Source organism: Rattus norvegicus, chromosome 5, assembly GCF_036323735.1.
Source record: "Rattus norvegicus strain BN/NHsdMcwi chromosome 5, GRCr8, whole genome shotgun sequence".
Classification (NCBI taxonomy): Eukaryota; Metazoa; Chordata; class Mammalia; order Rodentia; family Muridae; genus Rattus; species Rattus norvegicus.
This window is the reverse complement of record NC_086023.1, coordinates 144244539-144271712: the sequence shown is the minus strand read 5'-3', so window position 1 is coordinate 144271712 and position 27174 is coordinate 144244539. Positions and strand designations below refer to the sequence as shown.

At 42.5% G+C, this 27174-nt stretch overlaps 1 protein-coding gene and 1 long non-coding RNA gene across 2 annotated transcripts in view; one reads left to right on the top strand and one right to left on the bottom strand.

The window, feature by feature from the left end:
• Psmb2 (proteasome 20S subunit beta 2) overlaps positions 1-16655 on the bottom strand; it is a 32143-nt gene extending 15488 nt beyond the window's left edge. The window contains 3 exon segments of the mRNA NM_017284.1: positions 7192-7262; positions 9989-10111; positions 16507-16655. Of these exon segments, the coding sequence (NP_058980.1) occupies positions 7192-7262; positions 9989-10111; positions 16507-16597 (285 nt within the window). The 5' untranslated portion in view covers positions 16598-16655.
• On the top strand, positions 1225-27174 carry LOC120102980 (uncharacterized). The gene is made up of 3 exons (XR_005504995.2): positions 1225-1545; positions 26408-26547; positions 27001-27174. It is a non-coding gene; the product is annotated as an uncharacterized LOC120102980 (long non-coding RNA).

The following is a 27174-nucleotide window of genomic DNA, read 5'->3' as shown; positions in this document are numbered from 1 at the left end:
AAAGGGTTTTGCGACCAGTTCTTTTTTTTTTTTTTTTTTGGTTCTTTTTTTTCGGAGCTGGGGACCGAACCCAGGGCCTTGCGCTTCCTAGGCAAGTGCTCTACCACTGAGCTAAATCCCCAACCCCACGACCAGTTCTTATATTCATAACACTATGTGCTTCTGCAAAGATAAAAAGAATCACGAAGAGGCAGGGGCTTATTGTGTTTCTGTCTGAGTGTTGGGGTTTGCCCACCACTGTGCCTATCCTGACGAGGGCACTGGTTTAAAGTAATTTTAAAAGGTGTGTGTGTGGGGGGTGGTAAATTGGTATTTCTAATGGCAAACACTTGAAAGATAAAGCATGTTCTTACTAAGCAGACACAGCTTTCTGCTGCTCTAGCCTTAAGTCAACCCTTTATAGAAAACCATGTAATTTTTAAAGACCCAAGTTTTAAAACAACATAAACTTAAACCAATTACTTATATTATTTCACCTCCATTGTGCTTGGGAAAGATATTTTAGGTGAAAAGTTGGCATTCTGGGATTGTACAATTCCAGCCATCCAATAGGCTTATTCCTTTCAGCCAGAACAGGGGTTCTCTCTGCTCACAGCAGGCATCCAACAGGGTAGCACATATATGCTCTCGGAGTGAGAAAGCAACGCCTTCTCACATACAACCCCCTGGAGAGAGATGGGGAAAGGGAGGGAGGACTTTACACCTGCAAACTCCTAACTCTATCAGCACTGGGGCTGGGAAAAACACCACATAATTTTTTTAAGAAGGGGGAAAAAGGGTTTTCAAATAAAGCTTATAGCTTCAAAGAAGAATCTGAAGCCATTTTCTTTTCCTTAGGAGCCAACAATGATTCAACAACCACTCTGTCTTCTTAATGGACTAAGTCAAACCCTAATGACTAAACAGGCAAACTACTTAAAAGACAGCTGTCAGAATTTTCACTCTGGTAGAAAAACACTGTAAGCATAGTGCTATCATATTAATTATGTACCTCGACTTCAAGGCACACCTGTCCCTGGGCCTTTGGATAATCAAAATGACCACTAAAAATAGAACAGAAGTATCTCCAATGGGGCAGACAGGAGCCATCCCCAATCCTAGGAGACTGCTGTGACCTGGGATATACATATGTTTTGCAGTACAAATGAATACCTATCTAAATGGGGCCTTGTTCCCAGCTTTTAGTCTATCCTATCGATGTCACAAACACACTTAACTCCTGGCTCACAATGAAAGTCCAGTTAGCAGACTAGCTGACTGAGGCAATTGTGGGGAAGAAAACTACTCCCCACTAGCAGAAAACTGCTACTTGCACCAAGAGTCCAGGAATTAACATCTTCAGTTATGTTTTTCTCTCCAATTCCCCCATCACCAAGAGTAAGCCAGCTCTGTCTGTCGAGATGCCCAGGCTGTGTGGCAGTGGTGTCAAAGGCTGCCACTTGCTCCAAGGCACTGCCATCTGCAACAGCACAACATTTTGACTCCGGAAAGTAAACACATCTGCCTTTGCCAGTGTCCTCCCACTGTGCCACCCATCTGGAGCAGGTGAGCTGGAAGGCAAGCCTGGGCATGGCAGGATGGGGGCGAGCGGGCGGGGAAGATGAGGCCTCAAGGGAGATGGCAGAGAGGAAATGGCAGTGCTTCATCATGTCACATCCTGCTAAACACATTTGCCAAAAAGCACATGAAATTACCCTTGTTAGTGATATTTTAATCACATGTAACAAATGGTTGGTTGTGTTTAGGGGATAAGACTTGCAAAGTCAAGGTTTCACCTGATCCAGCTGTTCACTGGGTCACATGACCCAAGGATCCCAATAAACGGGATGGTCTCTGTGCCAGCCACGTAAGGCATGAAGAGAATAACTTCAGTGCAGTAGTCTCACAGCAACAGGATTCTTTTAGAATAGGAGCTCGATGTACCTGCTGTCCCACTCCCCGCTACCCAAAACAAATGCACGCATATGCAGAGCAGAGATAAGAAGTGGTCATTTCTAAAGTGACTAATTTTCTTCCCTACAGTTCTTTTCCTTTCACTGAAAAAAACTACATTCAAGTGTTGACATCAGATCTTTATGCTTATTTTCTTGGAACCAGGAACTAGGGCTTAGCTAAGTTCATGCTCTACTTCTGAGCAACGCCCCCCCCACTAGACCTTTAGATCTGCTGTCCGATCCAATCAGCTGCAGCTCTCGCAGCACTTTCAACCAGCTCCTAGCAGAGCAGGCGCTAAACCTTCCAGGTTTTAACTATTAGATTTTAAACTTCAGGGGAAAAAGAACGGTGAAGACACTTTTTCAGATTAAAGTTTTACATGTAACTCTTGCACTAAAGATGAAAAGAGAATCAATCAACACGAGTGAAGGAGCTGAGGTTTTATCCTAAGTGTTCAGTGGCAATTTATGGAACTAGACCTGAAAACCAGTATCGCCAGGTTTGATGCTCTTCATTATTTCTGCTGTTTATCTGCTAAGCATTCACAGAAGTGTGTGGGGGGTACAGATGGACAGACACCCCCCCACCAAGGCTTATGAAACACGTCAGGAAAAGGTCTATGAAAACAATGACCATTCAGTGGTAAAGCCCGGAAAACTACACACTACAGAGGCCAGCATTCTGCTGAAGCTTCAACACAAAACTCCATATTCGGGGTTGGGGATTTAGCTCAGTGGTAGAGCGCTTGCCTAGCAAGCGCAAGGCCCTGGGTTCGGTCCCCAACTCCAGAAAAAACAAAAAACAAAAATTCCATATTCCCCAAGGACACTAGAGTGGGCTGGTTCTCACATCACTGGCATGGGGATGGTGTATGGAACAGTTAATTTTTAAGGGAATCAGATAATATAATCATAAATAATGCTACAGTGGGGCCAGTAGGCAAAAGACTCAATGGGATTAAAGTGGTTTGTTACCAAGGCTAGAGGTCTGAGTTCAATCCCTGACCCAAATGATGAAAGAGAGAACTGACTCCCAAGTTTCCTCTGAACTCCACGACTACGCCATGCAAATGCTGGGACTTGGGGTGTGGTAACTCAGTGACAGAGCATGTAGTTAGCATGCCTGTGGCTAATTAAACCCTAAAACCAAGAAATACAACTTTCTTACCCAAAAGAAACCCAGAAGACATCTTCCTGGACTTTCTTATTTAATAAAATGCATTGAAATATTTTATTAGGTCCAAGGTTCAATAATGGTGGCAGATGGCATGGGAGGGAGGGGTTAATTAATTGGAATTTAAATAACCCTTTATAGTTAGTGGTGTTCACACATACTGGGTAAATCTAGAACAAATCTTAAATGTGACAGATGTTCAATGTTAGTTTACTTCTACACCGTCCATTAATACTAGTAAATTCCTATAACCAGCCCCAACTTTAGTATCTCATCAGTTCAATTAAAATAATTCAACAATTCCCTATAAATAACATAGCCATTAAATTGCTTAAACCAAACAATAATAGCATCATAAAAACAAAAAATCATTCAATCATTACATTTTTATATAATATACAAAGAGCTTTGCATGACTATGTTTTAATCCTTAGAGTGAGTGAACAAGCGAATGAGAGCGCATACACACACACACACACACACACACACACACACACACACACACAGAGTAAATGAAAGTCAAACACTCAGAGCTATAGACATTTATATGAAATATACATTCGTGTATATTTCATATACATAAAATCTGGCTACTCAAAAATTTGTATCACGTGCCAAACAATGTTACCATGCAAATATGTCAAACATAGTGACTTTATATTAGGAATATGTAAAACTGGGGTTGGGGATTTAGCTCAGTGGTAGAGCGCTTGCCTAGCAAGCACAGGCCCTGGGTTCGGTCCCCAGCTCTGAAAAAAAGAAAAAAAAAAAAAAGGAATATGTAAAACTATTATCACTTCTCTCTCTAGAATAAAATAAAGTGTTGGGGTTAGAGGGATGGCTCAGCAGTTTAGAGCATTTGCTGTTCTTTCGTTCTCTTCTTAGCACCCACATTACCTAGCTCATGAGTACCTATAACTCTAACCCCAGGGAATCCAATACCTTCTTCTTGCCTTCCTAGGTACCTACATACATGTGGAAGTATGTGCACCCTCACACCCACATATACACAAAACTAAAACTAAAACTCTAAAGTACAAATTCTTATTTTACAATCTATTTTGATAAGGAACTTGAAGAATAAAAAAGCACAAAGCAGAGGAGATCAATGCTTAGAGCTCCTTGTAAATAAGAGACATTATCACTTGCATAACATAGTGCACATACATGCAGGCAAAATATACACACTAAAAAATCATTTATAGATCATTGAGATTGCAAAGCTCTTGATCAAAGTCACCACTGGGACAGATTCTATTTGGTGAGATGGTTAGGGTCTAATATTAGGCACTGGAAAAGAAAAGTGCTTTAAAGATCGACAGTAGGTCTGGAGAGGTGGCTCAATGGTTCAGAGTCCACACTGCTCCCAACATCCATGTCGCACATGGCTGACATGTATAAATATCAGGTGGCTCACACCCTGGTATTTACAGCTCCAGCTCTGGAGTGATCCAATGTCACTGGCCTCCTTAGGCACATGCACTTTATGTATACATTACATTAAATACAGACACGCAGACATCTTTAAAACTAAATCTTCCTGGGTTCAGTCCTCAGCTCCAGGAAAAAAAAACAAAAAACAAAAAACAAAAAAAACTAAATCTTCTAAACAATCGATAGCAAACAAGTTTATAAAAAACTTAATACCCATATTTGTTTTGATGACATGTGACTAAGTTTAAGAAGGCAGATGAAACCCCAATCATCAAGAGCACTAATTTTCTAAACTGCTACTGAAGAATCAAAGGGTTGACCTTAATGCAAACAGTCAAATTATGGTACAATTATCGTCGCTTTGTCTGACCTGCTGTGGGTCCCTGAACTAGTCCCTCTGCCACTTTATGCTTTTCACTGAATCAGCAAGAGAATCAATGACGATTTGTCTCCGTGGAAGAGCAGATTAAATTATTAAGCAAAATGCTTTGGGCAAAAGTCATATGGATGTTAAATATTATGATTTACAAGTATTCATTTTCCTGGCACTCCTGTGGGGTTAAGCAGTTATCTGGATATCACAGATGAATAAACAGGCACAGGGTACGGTCACACGGTGAAGCTCTATTCACTTAGTCCCCGTGGGACATGTACCCTTGACAACCACATGAACTTTCTTGGCACATTCTACACAATCTTTAAGCTCTCAATCTTTAAGTGAATGAAGCCTCCTTTTACATAATAGAGAATACTACAATATACAAGACTAGAATAACTAAAGAGAACTCTCCATGCTTTAGCCAAACAGTCACAGAAAGATATACCGCCATTACCATGTAGGGACCTTGAGCTACAGTTCAACAAAAATAGAAACACTTTAAAAATATTTGGCACTTTCTTACAAAATTCAATATATTCTTACCATACAAACCAGCAATCATTCTCCTTAGAATTTACCCCCAAAACTGCAAAAAAATCTGAAGAAATCCCAGATACAAATGCCTCAAATTGGAAGCAATTAAGATATCCTTCAGTAGGAAAAGGATAAACTGTAGTACACTTAGACAAAGGAATATAACTCAGTACTGAAAAGAAATAACTTAGCTGGGTAGTGGTGGCACGGGCCTTTAACTCCAGCACTAGGGAGGCAGAGACAGGCAGATAGGCAGAGTTCAACGCAGTTTAAGGCTAGCCTAGTCTATAGAGAGAGTTCCAGGACAGCCAGAGTTACATGAAGAAACCCTGTCTCCAAAAAAAAAAAAAAAAAAAAAAACCAGACAGACAGAAACTGCCAAGCCATGAAAAGACATGGAGGAACTTTATTTTATTATTTTTTTTAAAAAAAATTTTTATAGTTGGGGATTTGGCTCAGTGGTAGAGCGCTTGCCTAGCAAGCACAAGGCCCTGGGTTCGGTCCCCAGCTCCGGAAAAAAAAAAAAAAAAAAAGAAAATTCTTTTTTACTATTTTAAATTATGTGTGTATATATCTGCATGCAGTTACGTGTACATGAGTGCAGGTCCCTGATGAGGCCTGCGGCATCTGATCCCTTGCAGCTGTACAGACTGCTGCGAACTGAATGACCAGGGGGGCCAGGAACTGAACTCAAGACCTCTGGAATGCAGCAAGTGTACTTAACCAGAGCCAATTCTCCAGGCCTATGTGAAGGAACTTTAAATCATGTCACCGAGAAGCCAATTTGAAAGCCTAACTATGGTATGACCCCAACTCTATGCTATGACATTCTGAAAAAGGTAACCATGCAAACAGTAAAAGGATTAGATGCTATCAGGGGTTCAGCAGATGAAGAGAACAGGTGAGGGACAGAGGATGTCCAAGGCAGTGAAAAGACTCTAAATGATACTGATGGATTTCTGTCCTTACACATTTGTCTAAACTCACAGAACGCATGCCTCTGAGTATAACCTAAAATGTAAATTAAGAACCCAAGTGTCAACACAAGTTCTCTAGTTGTAGAAATAAGCACTCCGGTAGATGCTGAGGACACAGGATGCTATACATGTGCATATGGGCTGAGTTTATATGGGGAAAATATTTATATTTTTCTCCTAATTTGCTATGAGCCTAAAATTGCTTTGAAAAAAAAAAAAAAGTCTCCAGGAGGGGAGTAGTTTATCATAGTCTTTCATGTTAGTACACCACAACAAACAAAATAAAAACGTTTCTTTTGGGCCAGAGAGATGTTTCAGCAAGAATAGGCAACTGCCAGCAGGCCTCCCAACCTGAACTTGATCCCTGTATCCCATAGAGTGGAAGTCGAGGACCAAGGCTCCTGCAACTTGTTCTCCTACCTCCACACTCACACCACACGCAAAAGAAATGTTAAAACACTTTTGATTTTATTCTTAAAATGAAGCATATTTTCACTGAATAGCCTGGGCTAGCCTAGAACTAGCTCCATAGCTCAGGCTAGCCTAGAGGTCATTAGCCTTCATTAGCCTCCCAAGTGACAGGATTAGACTGTAAAAAGCAACAATAACCAAAGAGAAAACAAACCCAAGGGGACTAAAAAGGAATGATTAGCACTGGGAAGAGTTGAGGAAAGTCAAAAATGGCAAAAATACTGTTCATGTGGAACAGGAATATGAAAGCACGGCTTTCGGTTGTACTGAAGGCCGCTAGTTGCTTACCCGACTCCGAAGACAGTCGGCCAGGTTTCGGCGTGTGAAATTAGCTGCTGCTGTGGGGGACAATTCATATCCTGGTACAAGACATAACGAATCACATTTGAAATGAAGCAGCAGAAAATAAGAGCACTCAACCACGTCACTGGTCTATGCCTTTTCTTTTTAGAGACAGGTCTTAAACTTGAGATCCTCCTGCTTCTGCCTGCTAAGTGCTGCACTGGCAGGTGTGCACCACCACACCTCCCTAACTATAACAAAAGCCATTTTTATTTATTTGTTTTTTGAAACATGATCTCATGTAAATGGGGTCCCGGGTCATCAGGCTGGTCTCAAAGTCATTATACAACTGAGGATAGCCTTGAACTTCTGATTCTTCTACCCTTATCTTCCAAACTATACTTAATAAAGTAACTAACTTAAGAGTCTTTTAAGGGTTAATTTAAGCAAACACAATTTTTCTTTTAGGCATTGACTTTTAGCACCTAAAACACATGTAACAAGCAACTCTTCCTATTCTTCTTAGTCACTCAACCCTCTCTCGGGGCAACCAATGAGATTGCACCACACCTAAGGAGCATGAGCAGACCGTTCACCCTAAGTATGTGTAATTCCAAGAAGCAAACTTTTAGGTCCCTGAATGGCAGGGTCTACGTCTTGACCACACATTAATTTTTCTGCAGTATTAAGCTCAGTGTATAATATTGATAAGAAAAACCTTCAAAGATATTTAGGCAATTGGGAGGATAATGCTAAATGTGTTGCCTAAAAAATAGGTATAAATGGATGTTAATTTAGCATTTAACATAAATAATCATAGAAAAATCAAACCAAAGCTATATTCTAAGTCTTTATGATTTTTCAAGATAGGGTTTTTCTGCCTAGCCTGGGCTCTCCTGGAACTTGAGATCAGTACTCAGAGATCTGCCTGCCTGAGTACTGGGACTAAAGGCTTGTGCCATCACACCTGACTCTAAGGCTTTTTTTCTATTATTAAAGATTTTTTTTTTTATTTCATGTATGAGCGGTTTGCCTACATATACCTGTACCACATGTATGCCTGGGACCAAAGAGGGTGTTAGACCCCCGCCCCCTGGAATGGAGTTACAAATGGTTGTAAACCATTACGTGGGCACTGGAACCAAACTTAGGTCCTCTGCAAGAGCAGCTCAAGCCATCTCTCCAGCCCCAAAAGACTGCTTTTAAAGTACAGGGTCTCATAATTACAAAGAACTTTAAGTTCACAAAGCATTTCTCTCTTTTTTGCAGTGCCAAGACGACACCTAAGGCTTCCCAAATGCTCAGCCAGTACTCTGCCCAAGAGCTATATCCCCAAGCCAGTCAAAACCTTTTCTTTCTCTTCTTTCTTTCTTTCTTTCCTTTTCTTTTTTCTTTTCTTTCTCCCCCCACCCCCCATTTTTCTCTTTTGTTTGTTTGTTTTTTTTTTTTTTTTTTTTTTTTGGAGCTGGGGACCGAACCCAGGGCCTTGCGCTTCCTAGGTAAGCGCTCTACCACTGAGCTAAATCCCCAGCCCCTCTTTTGTTTTTTTAAGACAAGGTTTCTCTGTGTAGCTTTGGCCATCCTGAAACTCACTCTGTAGATCAGGCTGGCCTTGAACTCACAGATATCCGCCTGTCTCCACCTCCCAAGTGCTGGGATTAAAAGCATGTGCCATCACTGTCTGACTTTTTTGTTCTGTTTCTTGACCCAGGATCTCATGCAGCCCTCACACTCTCTGCGTAGCTGAATTGCTGAATTTGACCTTTTAATCTCTGATCCTCCTGCCTCCATCTTCTAAGTGCTAGGATTACAGACATGTAGCATCACTCCTCATCAAAACATCTTCATTAATATAAATATAATCCCATTTCAGATGAAATAAAGTCCCAGAGAGGACAAATGACTTGTATACATGATACTGTAAAGCCTTGGAGCTAGAGAGATGGCTCAGCAGTTAAGAGCAGGAGTTGTTCTTCCAGATGGCCTAGGTTTAATTCCCAGAACCTTCTGTAGTTCCATTTCCAGGGGATCTTCCGGCCTCTGTGGGCACCATGTGGTGCACCAACATGTGTGCAAGGGAAACACCTACACACTCTAGCATTCCATCACCAATATATCAAGTGTTAGAATGTTTGTAGAAAAATCTTTAAGAACAGTACAATTAGAATTTAGGGTCGAGATTTTTGTTTTGTTTTAGTTTTCTGAGCCAAGGTTTCTCTGTGTAGCCCTAGCAATTTTGAAAACTCAATTTGTAGACCAGTGTGGTCTAAAACTCAGAGATCATATGCCTGCCTCTAATTTTCTTTGGTTAGTTGGAAGATTTAATGAAAACCTATGGTCCCATCAATCCAACAGTGAATAAGACTGTCAGAAAAGAACACCCATCTTGGGGTTGGGGATTTAGCTCAGTGGTAGAGCGCTTGCCTAGCAAGCGAAAGACCCTAGGTTCAGTCCCCAGCTCCAGAAAAAAGAAGGAAAAAAAAAAAAAAGAACACCTATCTTCAGTACAAAATTAGAGATAAACCAATGGCTACAGACTGAAGAGTATCCTCCAAAAATACACATGCAAAAGCCCTAATCACAGACCCTCAAATTGTGACTGTATCTAGAGATAATATACAAAGAGATAATTAAGTCAAAAATAAATTCAACTCTGCTAACTCCTTGAACTCACAATTGTAGCCATTAGAGTTAAGAAAGAATTGTTGTTTAAACTGCCCAGGCTGTGGCACCTTGTATGGTGACCCTAGAAAACTAATGCACCACCAGCCAAAGCTACCCGCTCCCGCTAAGTCTTACCCACCATTCCGCATTTTATAAAGCTGCACGTTTTTCTGGATATATTCTGCAAACTGTACAGTGTCTCCAGCCTCTCCAACACATAGGAGTAAGATTTTTTCACTCATCTTAAACATCTTGTCATGATCTGCTCAAAGGAAAAGAAATCCATGTTAGAAACTGCGACCACAGAAACTAAAAGCTATTTATATATGCAATTATAAACAGATCTATTAAGTACTATACTGAAGAATATTACCAACCACTGTTAATTATAAGACTTTAATAGTTTCACTAGTCAACAGGTTAACTACATATTTTATTAATGTTAACTTATATTGGAAATTATATATGAAAGCAGACTATCATACAATTGCAGGGAAAGGTAGGGCTGGAGAGATGGCTCAGCAGTTAATTGCACTGGCTGCTCTTGCATAGAACCCAGGTGATTCTCAGCACTGACATTAGGTTCACAATCATCTGTAACTACAGTTCCAGGGACTCCCATGCCCTTTTCTGATCTCTGAGGGTATTGCGCCTATACACATAAAAATAAATAAAAAAAAAATTTTTTTTTTTTGTTCTTTTTTTCGGAGCTGGGGACCGAACCCAGGGCCTTGCGCTTCCTAGGCAAGCGCTCTACCACTGAGCTAAATCCCCAACCCCAAAAAAAATTTTTTTAAAATTACAATTTGGGGCTGAAGATGTATCTCAGTGATATAGAATATGCCAAGTGTTGGGGCTGGGGATTTAGCTCAGTGGTAGAGCGCTTACCTAGGAAGCGCAAGGCCCTGGGTTCGGTTCCCAGCTCCGAAAAAAAGAACCAAAAAAAAAAAAAAAAAAAAAAAAGAATATGCCAAATGTGTGTGAGGCCCGGAGTTCAATCTCTCCCACTTACTCACTTAATTAAAAAATAACATTTAAGCTTGGCATGGGCCATCTGTTTTAATCCAAGCAATCTGGTGTTGCAGGATAGTTGATAACACTATGAACCCTGAGATTGTGTTATTTACTGAAAAAACCTGTTTCTAGTTGTGGTGTAGCTCAACCCTTAGAAAACACATTTAATTCCTCTGGCTGGAATACAGACACACCCTCAGCACACAAACAATAAAGGTAAAATTAGTTTGTAGAAAGAAGCATCTATGTTTGATGTCTAATTGAGTGGCAGACAAAGCAACAAATCAGAGAAAGACTTGACAGAATAGGATACGCCCAACTTCAAGAGAAGGGAAAGAGAAACTACTTAAGAGAGCAGCCCAGAGAGAGGGGGGGGGGGATGGAGGGGGAGAGAGACACAGAGGGGGACGGGAAGCAGTTTTACTGGGATATTTATACAAAGAGCAAGCTAAACACAGGTAAAGACAGAACAAGCCAGAGAATAAGAAGGGCCGGAGGATTAGAACAGATTGCCAGATTAGATTGTACAGAGGATAGAAAATTAGGCCTAGGTTAGTTAGCAGACAGGCAGTAAGCCTCGGAGATGACAATTATATCGGGCGAATAAGAGATACTTTTACACTCTGGAGGCAGAGACAAGCTGATCCCTGGAAGCTGGAGGCCTGCTTATTCTACACACTACGCCACAGGGCAGCCAGAGCTCCATAGTGAGACTCTATTTCAAAGACAGAAACAATTTAAGGATATTTAAAATACAGGGAATGGGGGGTTGGGGATTTGGCTCAGTGGTAGAGCGTTTGCCTAGGAAGCGCAAGGTCCTGGGTTCGGTCCCCAGCCCCGGGGGTGGGGTGGGGTGGTGGGGTGGTGGGGTGGTGGGGTGGTGGGGTGGTGGGGGGTAGCGGGGGGCGGGGGGCGGGGGGCGGGGGGCGGGGGGTGGGGGGTGGGCAGGGGATGGGGGATGGGGGTGGGCAGGGAATGGGGGATGGGGGTGGGGGTGTGGGAAGCTGAGGAATCCAGACTATAGAGATTATCTTGAGGCACAAAAGTACAAAGTTCTGAAACGTTACTACTAATACAAATGTTACGTAAACATTAAAAAAAAGATGAACAGAATGGATTCTACAGTTAAATTTAAAGAACCATCTCAAGAAGGAGGGAAAAAAAAATCAGCTGAGAATCCAAATTACTTTATAAAGCAAACCAGCTGCATATCCAAAGGAAAAAAGAAAAGTGGTTGTCAAAGCAGACACTTTCAGTGAGCTATCTAAATAACTAATGAAAACCATAATACGCCAGCCTTATCTAGCTACACCAGACTTGTTCAGATTAAACAGATAAACACTCAGGTTGTAATTGGCGCCTAGGGAAGGAAACACAGTATCTATTTAGTCGGTAGCTTCAGAGACAAGCTTTACTCTTCCTATCTTACCGACTTTTGCTTTTCATTTCTCTAATAGTGCTGAATAATCTCCCCTGGGAGACATGTTTTCCTGTATGAAAGCTTTTGAAATGTCAAAATCTCCTAATAGGATTTAAGGAACAAACGTGACTATCAAATACTTTACAAGTGTTGGAGAGTTGTAGACAGTAATAAATGTGGGTTTTTGGACTGGTGGTGGGCTCCTACATAAAATATGCCTATAGATAATACTGAATCGCCTTAAAATTCCCAAGTAAACAATTTTCATTTGTTATACATTCAAAGACTGTTAGTTTGCAAAGTTGTTCTAAAAGGAAGATTCATTTAGACACATGTTGCAAAGAAAAAAACAGAAGGGTATATATTCTAAATTCTAAATTCTGGACAGTGGCAAGAATCTGAGCAATTTTTATTTCCTTCCTTTGGTTTATCAATATTTTTTAAATCTCTATAGTTAACAAGCTTCACTTTTGTTAAGTTTGCATTATTTTTAAGGAAAAAGAAAGCAGACAGGCACTATGGCTCAGCAGGTAACAAAATGACAAGAGGCAGTGTGAACCAGTGTGGTGCTGCATGCCTAGTACTCCAGGTCTTGGATGCTGTTACATGTATCAGTTTAGTCAGAGCTACACAGGAAGACTCCATTTCACAGAGCCAAAAAACCTTCCCCTAAAAGTATTTGCAAAAGAAGTCTCCCTCAAAATTAGAAGTATTCAGCATTCCTGACTCAATTCCACAAATTCCCTCAGAAGTCTAAACTCCACCCTAAGTTTTTCATACCAGAGAAGGTTATAAGTTGAGTACAATTATTTCCAATGCTTTTTCAAGAACTTACTCAAATTCATCTTTTTTCTCATACCATAATCTTTTTCTTCTCTGTGTCTATTCTAACAACTTACTCCTAAAATCATTGATTTAAAAACTAGCCTAACAGGCTGGAGAGATGGCTCAGTGGTTAAGAGCACTCCTGACTGCTTTTCCAGAGGTCCTGAGTTCAATTCCCAGCAACCACATGGTAGCTCACAACCACCTGTAATGGGATCCGATGCCCTCTTCTGGTGTGTCTGAAGACAGTGACAGTGTACTTATATATGTAAAGTAAATAAATATTTATAAAAAAAATTTAGCCTAACACTAACTATATTTCTAATACATAAAAAAAAAAAACTTGTATTTCTTTCTTGGGTTTTTCGTTGATGTTTGCTTTCTTTAGAGAGAGTCTTAGTATGTAATCCTACAATATCCTTGAATCCCAGGCTAGTGTCCAACTAGAGATCATCATTCCTCTGTCTATAGAATGGAATTATAGGGATACACTATGCCTGGCTCTCCTTGTCTTGGCTTTTTCTAAAGATTTTAACTAAAAGGTTGCATCCATGTAACATCTAGTATGGATAAGGGCATACAGCACATTCTCCTTCTCAACATCATTCACCTATTCACTGTGATGAAGCATAAGACCCATTAACTTGGTGATGGCTCCACCTATACTTTTCATACTAAAATCATTTGCTGTCAAAGACCTTGCTATTCAAAGCAGTGGACAAATTTACTCTCAAAATAAACTTAATCCTTTGGAGAATGGTTTACAAACGTAACTTCTACAAACTAATTATAAAATTTCATAGTCTCTTGAGAAACAATACCATAGATGTTTGATTTCAAATTCTTCAGAAGGAAGGGAATGCAAGCAAAGTTCACAGCAGTCTCTCTTTCCCCAGATGAGAGGAGCTCAAGGCTGACGCCAGTTAAGTGCCTTCTCTTTGTGAAATCAGTTGTGACAATTGTGCTTTTTCAGCTCTGACAACACACTTCAGGAAACTTCAGGTCTGATCGTTTTCCTTCCTGGAATCTAGGGTTAATTGCTATTCAACTTCAAGCTTCCCTAATCTCTACAACCAGAATCTCTCCCTCACTATCCCATCCTAAAAACAGACCTAAAGCTTGACTGCTCTTGTCTCAACACCGCCATCATTTTCTAGTTTGTGCTACAATTATTTGTACACATATCTGGCTCTTACTGAATCACTAACTTTTTGTGTGTGGGGGTGTACCTGCCTCACCCAGGACAGAGAAGGACATCAGGCCATCCTCCACCTTATTCTCACCCTTTGGGCTTGACTGACTGGTCAGTGAGCTCCCAGGATCTGTGTTTGCTGCTCCCCAGGAAGGGTTATAAGCACACAGCCATGCCTGTTTGATTTTTTTGTTTTTAAGATTTATTTATTTAATGTATATGGGTACACTGTCTCTGACTTCAGACACACCAGAGAAGAGCATCAGATCCCATTACAGATGGTTGTGAGCCACCATGTGGTTGCTGGGAATTGAACTCAGGACCTCTGGAAGAGCAGTCAGTGCTCTTAACCTCTGAGCCATCTCTCCAGCCCCCTGATTTTTTTTTTTTAATTGAGTACTTAGAATTTAAATTCTTCATGCTTGCATAGCAAGCACTCTGACCTACTCAGTCATCTTCTCAACTACATAGTATTCTTTTTTCAATTCTTCCTCATTTCAGTATCTAGCACTGTAAAGTACACAGAGAGGCATGAAACTTGTCCAAATAACTTTTAATCCACTGAACAAAAGCTATAACCTTTCAACAATAACATGCCTATGATCACAATCATGAAAACAGATTCAGTGGGTCAACTGTGACTATAAAAGAAGCAGTATAGGGGCTGGAGAGATGGCTCAGTGGTTAAGAGCATTGACTGTTCTTCCTGAGGTCCTGAGTTCAAATCCCAGCAACCACATGGTGGCTCACAACCATCTGTAATGGGATCCGATGCCCTCTTCTGGTGTGTCTGAAGACAGCTACACTGTACTCATATATAATAAATAAATCTTTAAAAAAAAAAAAAGAGGGGTTGGGGATTTAGCTCAGCAGTAGAGCGCTTGCCTAGCAAGCGAAAGGCCCTGGGTTCGGTCCCCAGCTCCGGGGGGGGGGGGGGGGGAAGCAGTGTAGTTGTTAAGGGTAAAAGAGATCATTTTGCATAATGTCTACTAACTTGTTTTTAAGAGTGCTGAGACTGGAACCTGGGGCCTTGTACATGTTAGAAACATGTGTTGCCACTGAATTGTATCCTCTGTCTCAAATTACACATATTTGAACCTAGGTTCTACCACCTGTAAGCTTAGAAACCTTTTCTTTGAAAACTTTAAAAATTATTTATTTATGTATGGACTTGTTCTTGCATGGTCTCTTGTTCTGCAAAGGTGCACACGTGCCACACAACAGGTGCACAGGTCAGAGGACAACCTGCAGGGAGTTGGGGTGACGGCTCTCCCTCTACCATCTGGATTCTGGGATCAAACATGGGTTGTCAAGCTGACCAAAGCAGCATCTTTACTACTGAGCTATTTCAACATCTCCTTAAGAAAGTTTTACACACACACACACACACACACACACACACACACGGACACAAAACACAGTATATACTATATATATCTTAGTTATACATATTCTGTCTCCAACTAACTGCAAAAAGGACACATATTAGAGCCAAACTTTTAAAAAAATTAAAATACTGACGCTGGACACACCTGATACAAATACGCGTAAGTTTGTTAGGTATTTGTTCAATGCTAACTTGTTTACTCGATCCTCTCAACAAGTCTGGAGTTGGGTATTAGTAATCTGAGCGATAAGAAAATCTGGGCACGGAAAACTAGCGTACAAAAATCATAAAGCAAATAAAGAGACGCCATCTCTGTTGCATTGACTATTTAACTACAAGGAAAACCTAGCAGCCAGTGAAAGCCGCAAGAGGCTCTGAGCTGAGCAACTGAAGACAGCGGGAAGCAGAGTGGAAATGCCAAACTCGGCGGAGTTTCACTTTCCCCAAGATACCCACCTTAGGGCGCCCTCAAATTAACCTCTCTCTGTGACGACTGAAACTTATCAAAAATTCAGAGAACTGAGGTGCCAAGCACCGAGCGCATACTTGAGCTCTTACAAACTGAATTCCCCACCTTGGGCAACTCTCACCTAGCAAGCCTCATCTGGCCAGGGCCAGAGCACGGCCCTGACCTAGAATCCAAAGCTAGGGTCTTGTCTGCCAGCTTCCTGGCTTCTAAATCCTGCAGTGCTAGAAGGGCAGAGGACCCGGAGCTCCATCTTCCAAGCAGCCCAGGGGGAGGCCCACCTTACCCTTCACCAACTCCCGCCGACTGCCCCTACACCCAGGCCGGCCAGGCCTCCCCCTGCTTCTTCTCACCGTCCTTCATCTGGACAATATTGCTGGCGGCCACCCGATCAGAAGCGACCAGGACATAGTCAGGACCCTGGATGCCAATGAGGTACTCCATGGTTCCGGGAAGCGGGAGGCTGCAAGGTACACACACACGGGGACTTCCCGGGTACGCGGCCTCACCAGTGAGACAGCACACCCGAACTAGGCTGGGTGTGATGCAAGATATGCGACCGCCCGGTCATTGGCGCGGGTCGATGACGTCAACTCTCGCGAGAGCGTGTGTGTGAGCTTGGGTGCTCTTCGCACTGATTGCTGAGTAGGCTGGTCCGAAGGTGTTTAAAAACGTAGCTGTGGGTTATGCAACGTTCGGTTTCCTTATCTGCCAATTCGAATTTCATAATTCGTACGTAGATAAAATCGCACCCGATGTGAGAGGTGCCAGCACTTGTGGGTGCTACAGAGGAGAAGGTCTTCAGGTTTCTGGTTAAACGAGCGGAAATCTTTCCTTGCGAGCCAGATCGAAGAACAATCACCCTGAGCCATTCATTGAGTTTAGGACCAGCGGAGCAACATAGGAAAACAAATCTCAAAAGCAAAATAAAAACTACTTGGCGGTGGTTCACTCTTGGCATCCTAGTACTGGGTAGGCTGAGGCACATAGCATATCAGTAAAGCGGACTACCAAAGTTCAATCCTTCGGACCCACCGTAGAAAGAAAGAACAGACTCCCCAGAGTTTTCCTCTGACTTTCACACTAGCGCGTTCCATTACCCACTACAAATTTAAAAAAAATAGATTTAAACATTTTATTATACTTCTGCTTCATTACATTTAAAATATTTTAAAATTTTAATCTATTTACATTCCAGCCATGGCCCCCCACCTACAGTTCCTCATCCCAACAAATAAAAAAAAAAAAAAAAGCTGGGTGGTGGTGTCACATGCCATTAATCCCAGCACTCATTACGCAGAGGCAAGTGGAGCTCTGAGTTCCAGGTCAGCCTGGTCTACAGAATGAGTTTCAGGGGAGCCAAGGCTAAACAGAGAAACCCTGTCTGGGGAGAGGGAGAGAGAGAGAGGGAGAGGGGGAGGGGAGGGGGAGGGAGGGAGGGAGGGAGAGAGGGAGGGAGGGAGGGAGGGAGGCAGGGAGGGACTGATTGAACCGACTGACAGAAGGAAGCCTTGGCTGTCCTGGAATTAATTTAACTGTATTGACCAGACTGACCTCAACTTCACAGGGACCTCTCTGCCTCTGACACCCACCAGCGTAGAAGTAAAGTGGTCCTGGACCACATGCCCTACATGAAATATTTTGGAAAGAGTAAGATAGGAGATAATGGATGGGCTGGAGAGATGATCAGTGCTTAAGACCAGGGTCTGCTCTTCCAGAGGACCTGGATTCAACTTCCCGTACCCACAAGGCAACACACAGACAGCTAACAGTAACTCTGATACATCTCGGGGCTGGAGAGATGGCTCAGTAATTGAGAGCACTAACTGCTCTTCCAGAGGTCCTGAGTTCAATTCCCAGCAACCACATGGTGGCTCACAACGATCTGTAATAAGATTTGATGCCCTCGTCTGGTGTGTCTGAAGACAGCTACAGTGTACTTATATAAAATAAGTCTTTTTTTTTTTTTTTAAAGAACTCTGATACACCTCTGTCCTCTGAAGGCACTTCACACACTTGAATGCACATAAAACATTCAGGCTAAAACCCCATAACACATAAAGTAAATGTAATTCTTTTAACAAAAGGAAGGGTAATAGAGGAGAGACTACAATTAAACTACAGATAGAAATGTCTTAATGAAACTTACAAGTTTGTACAATTAGCATACTTGTGCTGGCTAGTCCTCTATCAACTTGACACACAAGTTAGAGCTATATGAAATGAGGGACACTTAATTGAGAAAATGCCTCCATAAGATCCAGCTTAAGGCTTTTCTTAATTAGTGATTGATGAGGCAGGGCCCAACCCATTATGGGTGGTGCTGTCCCTGAGTTGGTGGTCCTGGGTTCTATAAGAAAACAGGCTGAGCAAGCCATGGGAAGCAAGCCAACCTTCCTCCCACCCCCAGGCCTCTGCATCAGCTCCTGCTTCCAGGATCTTGATTTTTTGAGTTCCTCTCCTGACTTCCTTCAGTGATGAACAGTGTTGTGGAATTATAATCTGAAAAAAAATAATCCTTTCCTCCTCAACTTGTCTTTTGGTCATGATATTTCATCATAGCAATAAAAAAATAAAAAGACCCTAAGACCATACTTTAATAATAAAAACGGGGTTGGGGATTTAGCTCAGTGGTAGAGCACTTGCCTAGCAAGCGCAAGGCCCTGGGTTCGGTCCTCAGCTCCAAAAAAAAAAAAAATAGTAATAATAATAAAAACTTTTTTGCCAGTCGGTGTGGTGTTCACCTTTAATTCCTGCGGTCCAGAGGCAGAGGTAGGTGGATGTCTAAGTTTGAGGCCAGCCTGGTCTACAGAGCAAATTCCAGGGCAGTCAGGACTACACAGAGAAACCCCGTCTCAAAAAAAAAATAATAAACAAAAATGGAGTATATTGAATATACATTATCTTTCAAATGTATTCAAAAATGTCTGCAGAGTAACGTTTGTGCACAGATGTATGTTGTGTTGCACCACTGGGGACATCGATGAAAAGAGGACCAACCTCTATGTTTTAAGTAGAGATGTTTTATATATGCTGCTAATTGCACACAGCGACCTACTACTCATCGAATCCAAAGAATGAAATGATGCTGAGGCTATGGCTCAGTCAGTAAAGGGTTGGTTTCACAAGCTTGAGGACCTCAGTTCAGAGCTCCGGAACCCACAGGCCTCGCATGGTGCTGTGTGCCTGTAGCCTAGTGGTGGGGAAATGAGAGGTGCAGACAAGAGGGTCCCTGGGAGCTCATGGGCCAGCCAAACTGGCATGAATGGTGAAGTCCCAGGTCTTGGAGAGATCCCATTGCAAAACAAAAGAAAAGGTGGACTGTGCCTAAGGACACACACACACACACACACACACACACACACACACACACACACACTAAAAATGAATGAAATGAATTGCCCTATAGCTCAAGATCTATTTCCCTGAATTGGAAATGAAGTTGCTTGCCCCTTTGTAGTAGATGCCATTTTATTGAAACAGTGAATATTCACCTGTGAATGAGAAATATTTAGGATATTTTAAGATCAGTTACATGCAGTAATTATTACTGTGTGTGTGATTTAATGGGATAATTTTTCACCAGGCTCTGGTGGCACACACTCGGGAGGCAGAGGCAGGCAGGTCTCTGAGTTCGAGGCCAGCCTGGTCTACAGAGTGAGTTCCAACACAGCCAGGGCTACACGGAGAAACCCTGTCTTCAAAAATTGAAACAAAAGGTGGAGCAGTGTTTTTCCCCGAGTTTGAGAGATTCCTCCTGCCCCTCCCTCGTGAATTCTGGGGTGATGACGGGCACACTCCACTATGCCCATATCACTTTCTATTGTTCCTGTTTTGTTTGAATGTTTTACCGTTCTCAAGTGACACTCGTATCTTGCACGTTTTCCGGTATTCAGGTGTATGCCGGGGATTAATATTCCCTATTATGCTAAGCACACCCTTTACCACTGAGTTACAGCTAGTTATTTGCAAGTAACTGCATGAGACAGGGTCTTGTGTAGCCCAGGAGAGCTTTGAACTCATTATGTAGCTGAAAGCGATATTTTGAACTCTCCTGATCCTCCTACCTCTACCACACAAGTGCTGGGATTACAGACAAATGCCACCACAGCAGGATTTAATTAAAAAGAAAACAGCCACCACTGCAGTCTATAAGCCTTGCAGCAATTCTGCAAAAGAGGAACTACCTCATGCTTAGGCCCTGGCATGGACAACTGAGTCCTCGTGGCACTTAATGAGAAATGGAAAATAAGTTGCAATTCTATCTCCGAAGACAACTACAGAATCCCCTTGTCTCTGTAGAAATTCTAGTAATTACTTCAGTCTGCATGTTTCTTCAGGTCTCTGCCCATACTGGGACATAGAGCCTGAGGAGGTCGGAGCAGCCTATCTATCACGGGGTGTATGCCAGGGGCAAGCGAGGTCATTAAGCCAGCCATCTCTATGAACAACACAACTGCATCCATCACTTTCAAAGAATTCTTTTCTTAAGCATCAGTAGAGAAAGCCCTTCTGAAACCCCTTCCTCCCTCTGGGAAGCATGCCTACGATTGGGTTCCTTAAATGCTAAAATTACACAGCTATGCTATATACAACCCACACAAATAATGCAAAGTAAATCGATAAATATCTCTTCTTTCACTCACGGTAACCACCCAGCAAATGTCTACATCTGTCATATTTTTTCGGGACGTGCCAATACGAATTCATTATTTCACAGAAGGTGCAGAAACTTTGAACAGGAAACCTGATACACACACACACACACACACACACACACACACACACACACACACACACACACACCACACCAGGAAAAGCAACAAGTAACCTTTAAGCTAAGGGAAACCCATCAGTGATGGGGCCCTTTAGAAAGATTGTAAGATTCTGTAGCTGTCACTACGTAGTGGCTGGTCTTAAACCACAGTGTGGAGCAGGGTCAGAAGACAGGTCACACTGTAGTTAGAGTCTGGGCTTCAAGTATTCTGCTGAGATGAGGCGATAGTCACTGGTGATCTGAGGAGTTTTTGTTTTGATTTGTTTGGGAGGGGAGGCAGATTTTTATTGCTATTGTTTAAAGGATTTTAAGACAACATCTCAAGTACCCAAGGCTGGCCTTGAACTCTTAAACCTCCTGCCTCAGTCACTCAAGTGCTAGGAATACAGACCATGAAAGCTGGCTTAGACTGTATAACTTCCCATGTGTGGTGTTCCAGAGCATTCTATGACCTCCCCATGAGCCTGCTCAGTTTTGTTCACCAATATTTCAGCCCAGCTAATAATGTCCTGTGGGCCAGGACTCGCCATGCTTCTGAAATACCTTTGGGTTTCTAGCTTTATTGTAGCCAGGCATTTGGAGACCTTTACCATCATCTGGAGACTTACAAAAGAAAATGCTGGGAGGGAGAGATAGGTTAGTGGTCAAGAGCCTGCTTTTCCTGAGGACCAGGGTTCAATTCCCAGTATCCACATGGTGTGGTGCAACCATCTGTCATTACAGTTTGTGATTTGTAGACCTACATGCAGGCAAACACTCTTACCCATAAAGTGACAACGAGAACAAAACGGGTATCTTAGAAGTTGTCACTTCATAGGTCTGGTGTACATCCTCGGCCAAGGTTGAACCCCTAACCTAGAGGTGATAATTATCACCCTAACCTAGAGGTGGTAATTTCTGAAGCAGACCCCAGTGTTTCAGTTCTTCTAAATGCTGCTTCACAGCAGCTGGTTTCGTTTTTAAAAGGAGGTTTGGATGGATGGGAAAGGTTAAGCACTGTCGCACATGCCTGCACTGTCAGCACTTGGGAGGTTGAAGCAGTAGAATTGGGAGTTCGAGGTCATACTTAGCTACAAAGTGAATTAGACACCAGCCTGGGCTTCGAGGAGTTCTGTCTCAAAAGCCACAAATAAAAAAAAAAAAAAAATCACGGGGTTGGGGATTTAGCTCAGTGGTAGAGCACTTGCCTAGGAAGCGCAAGGCCCTGGGTTCGGTCCCCAGCTCCGAAAAAAAGAACAAAAAAAAAAAAAAATCACAGGGAGAAAAGGAAAACAAAGAGAAAGAAAAATCAGAAATTCCCACTCCCGAAGATACAAATATTTTAAGAGGGGTAGGCCCCACGGCTAGGGTATATAACAAGACCAGAAATTAAATGGAGTCCTGATCCAGGACCTAGTAGGCCCACTTTGTCTTGAGAGTCACCTTGGGTTTACTTTCTTAGGGTTCTTTGTTGTTGTTATTCTGTTGTTTTGTTTTAGACAAGGCTTACTGAACAGCATCCCCAGCCTGAGATGGCTTCTTTTGAAGCAAAGCCTTGCTATGTAGCTCAGAATGGCCTCAGACTCCCCAAGTTCTGGGTTCTGAGATGAATATTTCTGACTAGCAGTTAGTGGGACTATTTTTTTTTTGTTTTTTGAGACTGGGTTTCTCTGTGTAGCCCTGGCTGTCCTGGAACTTGCTCTGTAGACCAGGCTGGTCTTGAACTCAGAGACCCGTCTGTCTCTGACTCCTGAGTGTCGAGATTAAAGGTGCACACCACCACTGCCTGGTGTTGACAGAACTTTCACAGGAAGTCCTTGTCCTCTGAGTAAAACTTCTGTAGTAGAAGAGTACAAATGGAAGGCACAGTTCTAATCAGTGTAAGATATGAAAGACACTAGTAGAGACAGTCGGGAATGAAACACAAAAGACAAAAGGCTGAGAAACACCAGCCAGTTCCAGATGTGCATCAGAATCGCATACCCAATGGAAGATACTTGAAGCTCTCAGAGGAGGGGAGAGACGCTCTGTTGTAATTAATAATAAACTGATACCACTTTCAAATATTTGAAGGGTGCAATGAATGGTGCTGCTAAATGTCTGTTTAGCTAAATGTTATGGTGCATTAAAACCAGACAGATTAATACAGAAGACGGCAGACTACTGCCAACAGCCGTGTAAGGGTCACCGTTGCATCTCTCGTTGGAGCAGAAGAGCACAGTCTTTGGTGCAGCATTTGGAGCACTGGTAGAGAAATGCATTGACTTCCATGTCATTCAAAGACAGTCTGAGCCGTTTGCATCCAAATGGAACATGTGACAGGGCTGCCCCATTGCCATATTAATTCTACAAAAACTGATCTAGTCTCTTGTAGAAGCTGTTTCCTTAACCAGATACTAAATCAATTTAAATAAGTGAAGTGTGGCCTTCTCAAGGCATGCTAAGTTGCTAAAAATAAGAGTAAATATGGCTACTTGTGTGCTTAAATGTTGCTCCTGAAATAGCTGGCAGTTAAAGACTCGTAGTAAATGACCCAGCTATCCAACTCCTGGGCATATACCCAAAAGATGCTCCAATGTATAACAAGGACACATGCTCCACTATGTTCATAGCAGCCTTATTTTAATAGCCAGAAGCTGGAGAGAACCCACATGTCCTTCAACAGAGGAATGGATACAGAAATGTGGTGCATTTACACAATGGAGTACTACTCAGCCATTAAATTCTATGAAATTCGCAGGCAAATGGATGGAACTAGAAAATATCATCCTGAGTGAGGTAACCCAGTCACAAAGGAACGCACATGGTATGCACTCACTGATAAGTGGATATTAGGAAAAAAAACTCGGAATACCCACAATATAACTCACAGATCATATGAAGGTCAAGAGAAGGAAGACCAAAGTGTGGATGCTTCAATCCTACTTAGAGGGGTGAACAAAATAATCATGGGAGGTAGAGGGTGGGCAGGACTTGGGAGGACAAAAGGAGGGGGAGAGGAAAAATGGGGGACAGGATCAGGTGTGAGAGGAAACAGGGAAGATGTACAGAGGGTCAGGAATTTTAACAGAGGTGTGTAGCAAAGGGGATGGGGAACTGGGGGTAGCCACTAGAAAGTCCCAGATGTCAGGAAAGCAAGAGGCTCCCAAGTCACAACAGGGTTGACATTAGCTGAAATACCCAACTAAGGGGAGGGAGAACCTGTAGAGAACATATCCAGAGGTTACACATGGCCTCCGGTTGAGGGATGGGCCCATTCACCCTTCTCAAAATTTTAGCCCAGAATTGCTCCTGTCTAAAGGAAATACAAGGAGAAAGAATGGAGCAGAGACTGAAGGAATGGCCATCCAGAGACTGCCCCACCTGGGGATCCAACCTATACACAGACACCAAACCCAGTCACTATGGCTGATGCCAAGAAGGGCTTGCTCACAGGAGCCTGATATGGCTGTCTTCTGAGAGCCTCTGCCAGAGCCTTCCTGATACAGACGAGGATGCTTGTAGCTAACCATTGGACTGAGCACAGGGACCCCAATGGAGGAGTTAGGGGCTTGCAACCCCATTGGAAGAACAATAGTATTAACAAGCTAGACTCCCCAGAGCTCTCAGGGACTAAACCACCAACCAAAGAACACACATGGAGGGTCCCATGGCTCCAGCTGCATATGTAGCAGTGGATGGCCTTTTCTGGCATCAAAGGGAAGGGAGGCCCTTGGTACTGTGAAGGCTTGATGCCCCAGTGTAGGGGAATGCTAGGGCAGTGGGGCATGAGTGGGTGAGTGGGTGGGGAAGCATCCTCATGGAGGCGGGGGTGGGAAGGTGGGGGCGATTTTCAGAGAGGAAAGTGGGAAGGGGGATAACATTTGAAATGTAAATAAACAAAATAACCAATAAAAAATTTCTAAAAAAGAAGCTAAGGGAATTTACTTAGCAGATCTGAATGCTAGCAGGCTTATTCTAACAATACCTTGGTAAGATATCTTACCAAAAAAATTTGTTTTTTCAAGACAGAGTTTCTCTGTATAACATCCCCTAGGTGTCCTGGAACTTGTACTGTAGACCATGCTGGCCTTGAACTCACAGAGATGCACCTGCCTCTGACTCCCAAGTATTAGGATTAAAAGTGTGCACCACCACGCCTGGCTTACCTTGTACATCTATTTTGAAGATCATATCATAGGCATGACGTGTAAATTTCTGATTTCTTTGGAGACTCAGTTGTGTCATGTGATGCTTTTCTGAAAACTGTCTTGTGAAAGGATGTTTTTGCTGAAGTAGATATGATGAAATCAAAACGTCTTTTTGATTTTAATTTTTTTCAAACCTTTTTTTTTTTTCGGAGCTGGGGACCGAACCCAGGGCCTTGCGCTTGCTAGGCAAGCGCTCTACCGCTGAGCTAAATCCCCAACCCTCAAAACTTATTTTTAATGATGGTTCTTAAACACTTTAACCTCCCTTGTAGCCCACCACCCACCAGAGGTAGTGGGAAAGAAAGGATACAGGGGAAGTGGCCCCTGTTTAGAAAGGTTCTTTGGATCAACTCCCGTCAGTGTTGTCTTGAAATTGATAGCTCAGTTCACAGGTCAGCAGGCAGTGCCAGCGTGATCCACTCACAAACACTTCACAGATAAACCAGCAGTCTGATTCAGTAGAGTCAGGTTAGCAACAGCAATGACACAACCTAGCAGAGACAGCCAGGCCTCAACCTAGGCTTGAGTCAGTAGGAGGGACCAGCAGGAACACCAGGAGAAGGTCTAGGCTATTCCTCTCTCAAGGAAGTGAAAATCAGCAAAGATGTGAGACCGACAAGTATTGCACAGCTGGCTCTGTCAGTCAGTCGAGTCCTGTTATAGCCTCCAAACATCATGTGTCCTCTAGGTGTCTTGCCTTAGCACATGCATCCAGTCAGCCCGAGTCCAAGGAGTCTCGACAAATGGAACTCAACTACACAATGTAAGGCAGACAAATATATGCATATATGCATTAGCAAAGAATCCCTCATTTCGGGGCTGGGGATTTGGCTCAGTGGTAGAGCGCTTACCTAGGAAGCGCAAGGCCCTGGGTTCGGTCCCCAGCTCCGAAAAAAAGAACCAAAAAAAAAAAAAAAAGGAATCCCTCATTTCATGTCCTTCCACGTGTTTGCTCTAGCAAAACATCCTCTCTCCTGTGTCTGCTTCAGTGGAACGTGCCTTCATGAGTCTGCCTTGGCCTTTCACCCGTGTCCACTTCAGGAAAACACTCCCTCAGGTGATTGCCCCAGCAAAACGCCATCCAACACAACTGACTTTCCAAAGAATCCCTTAAGTTTCCACTTCACATGCTTCTACATGTTTTTTTCTGGAAGCTGCTCGGAAAAAGGGCATATGATATTTTGCTAGAGCAAATACTTGAGAGAACACATGATGTTTGGAAACGGTATAAATATAACCCAGCAGTGTGTGGTATTGGTTCGCCTTGCCTCTCTTTGCTAATAATCATTGTTTGTCATGATTTCACAGAAACACACCAAAAAACGCCTAGTGGTGTTCTGGAAGCTTCTTGCCACTTCTAGGCTTCTGCTAATTGGCTGAGCCTCGTGGTTTCTTCTGGATTGAACTGCTGTTGCTGACTTGCTAATGGTACTAGCGAGTTGATCAAGGTAACACTGCTGACTTATGTGAATTGAACTACTGATATCCTGACAGTGCAGACTGGATTTGCCCCCAAAGAACTATTTCCAAACAGGTCCACACCCTCTTTTGCCCTATTAACCTTTCCTTTCCACTACCTTTGATGGGTGGTGGGCTAGAAGGGAGAACAATGCATTCAAGTTACACTTATTAAAATAGATTTTTAAAAAAATATAAGCCTACATAGTGTGCAAAATCATGCTTCATTTTTGTATCTAGATTAACACTGCAGGTAAATGGAACAATTTAAAATTCAGTCTATCCAAGGTAGATTTAAAAAGCTGTTTGAAACATTAGTCATATATATATATATATATATATATATATATATATATATATATATATATATATATATATATTTTCTCCAGCCTGCTCTTCAAAGCCTTCTTACATTTCTAATTACACTTATCTTTTTCCCACAGTTGCTTGGTGCCTGTTGTGGGGGCCTCCTCTACAGCTACTCAGCTGCTGCCTTGACAGATGAGTCAATATGCATCTCAAAAACTGGGTAAAGTTGTGTTGATTGTCACTTAAGTTCAAACTTTCCAAATGCAACCCCAGCTTCAAGGCAAATGAATAACAATGGCAAAGATCTA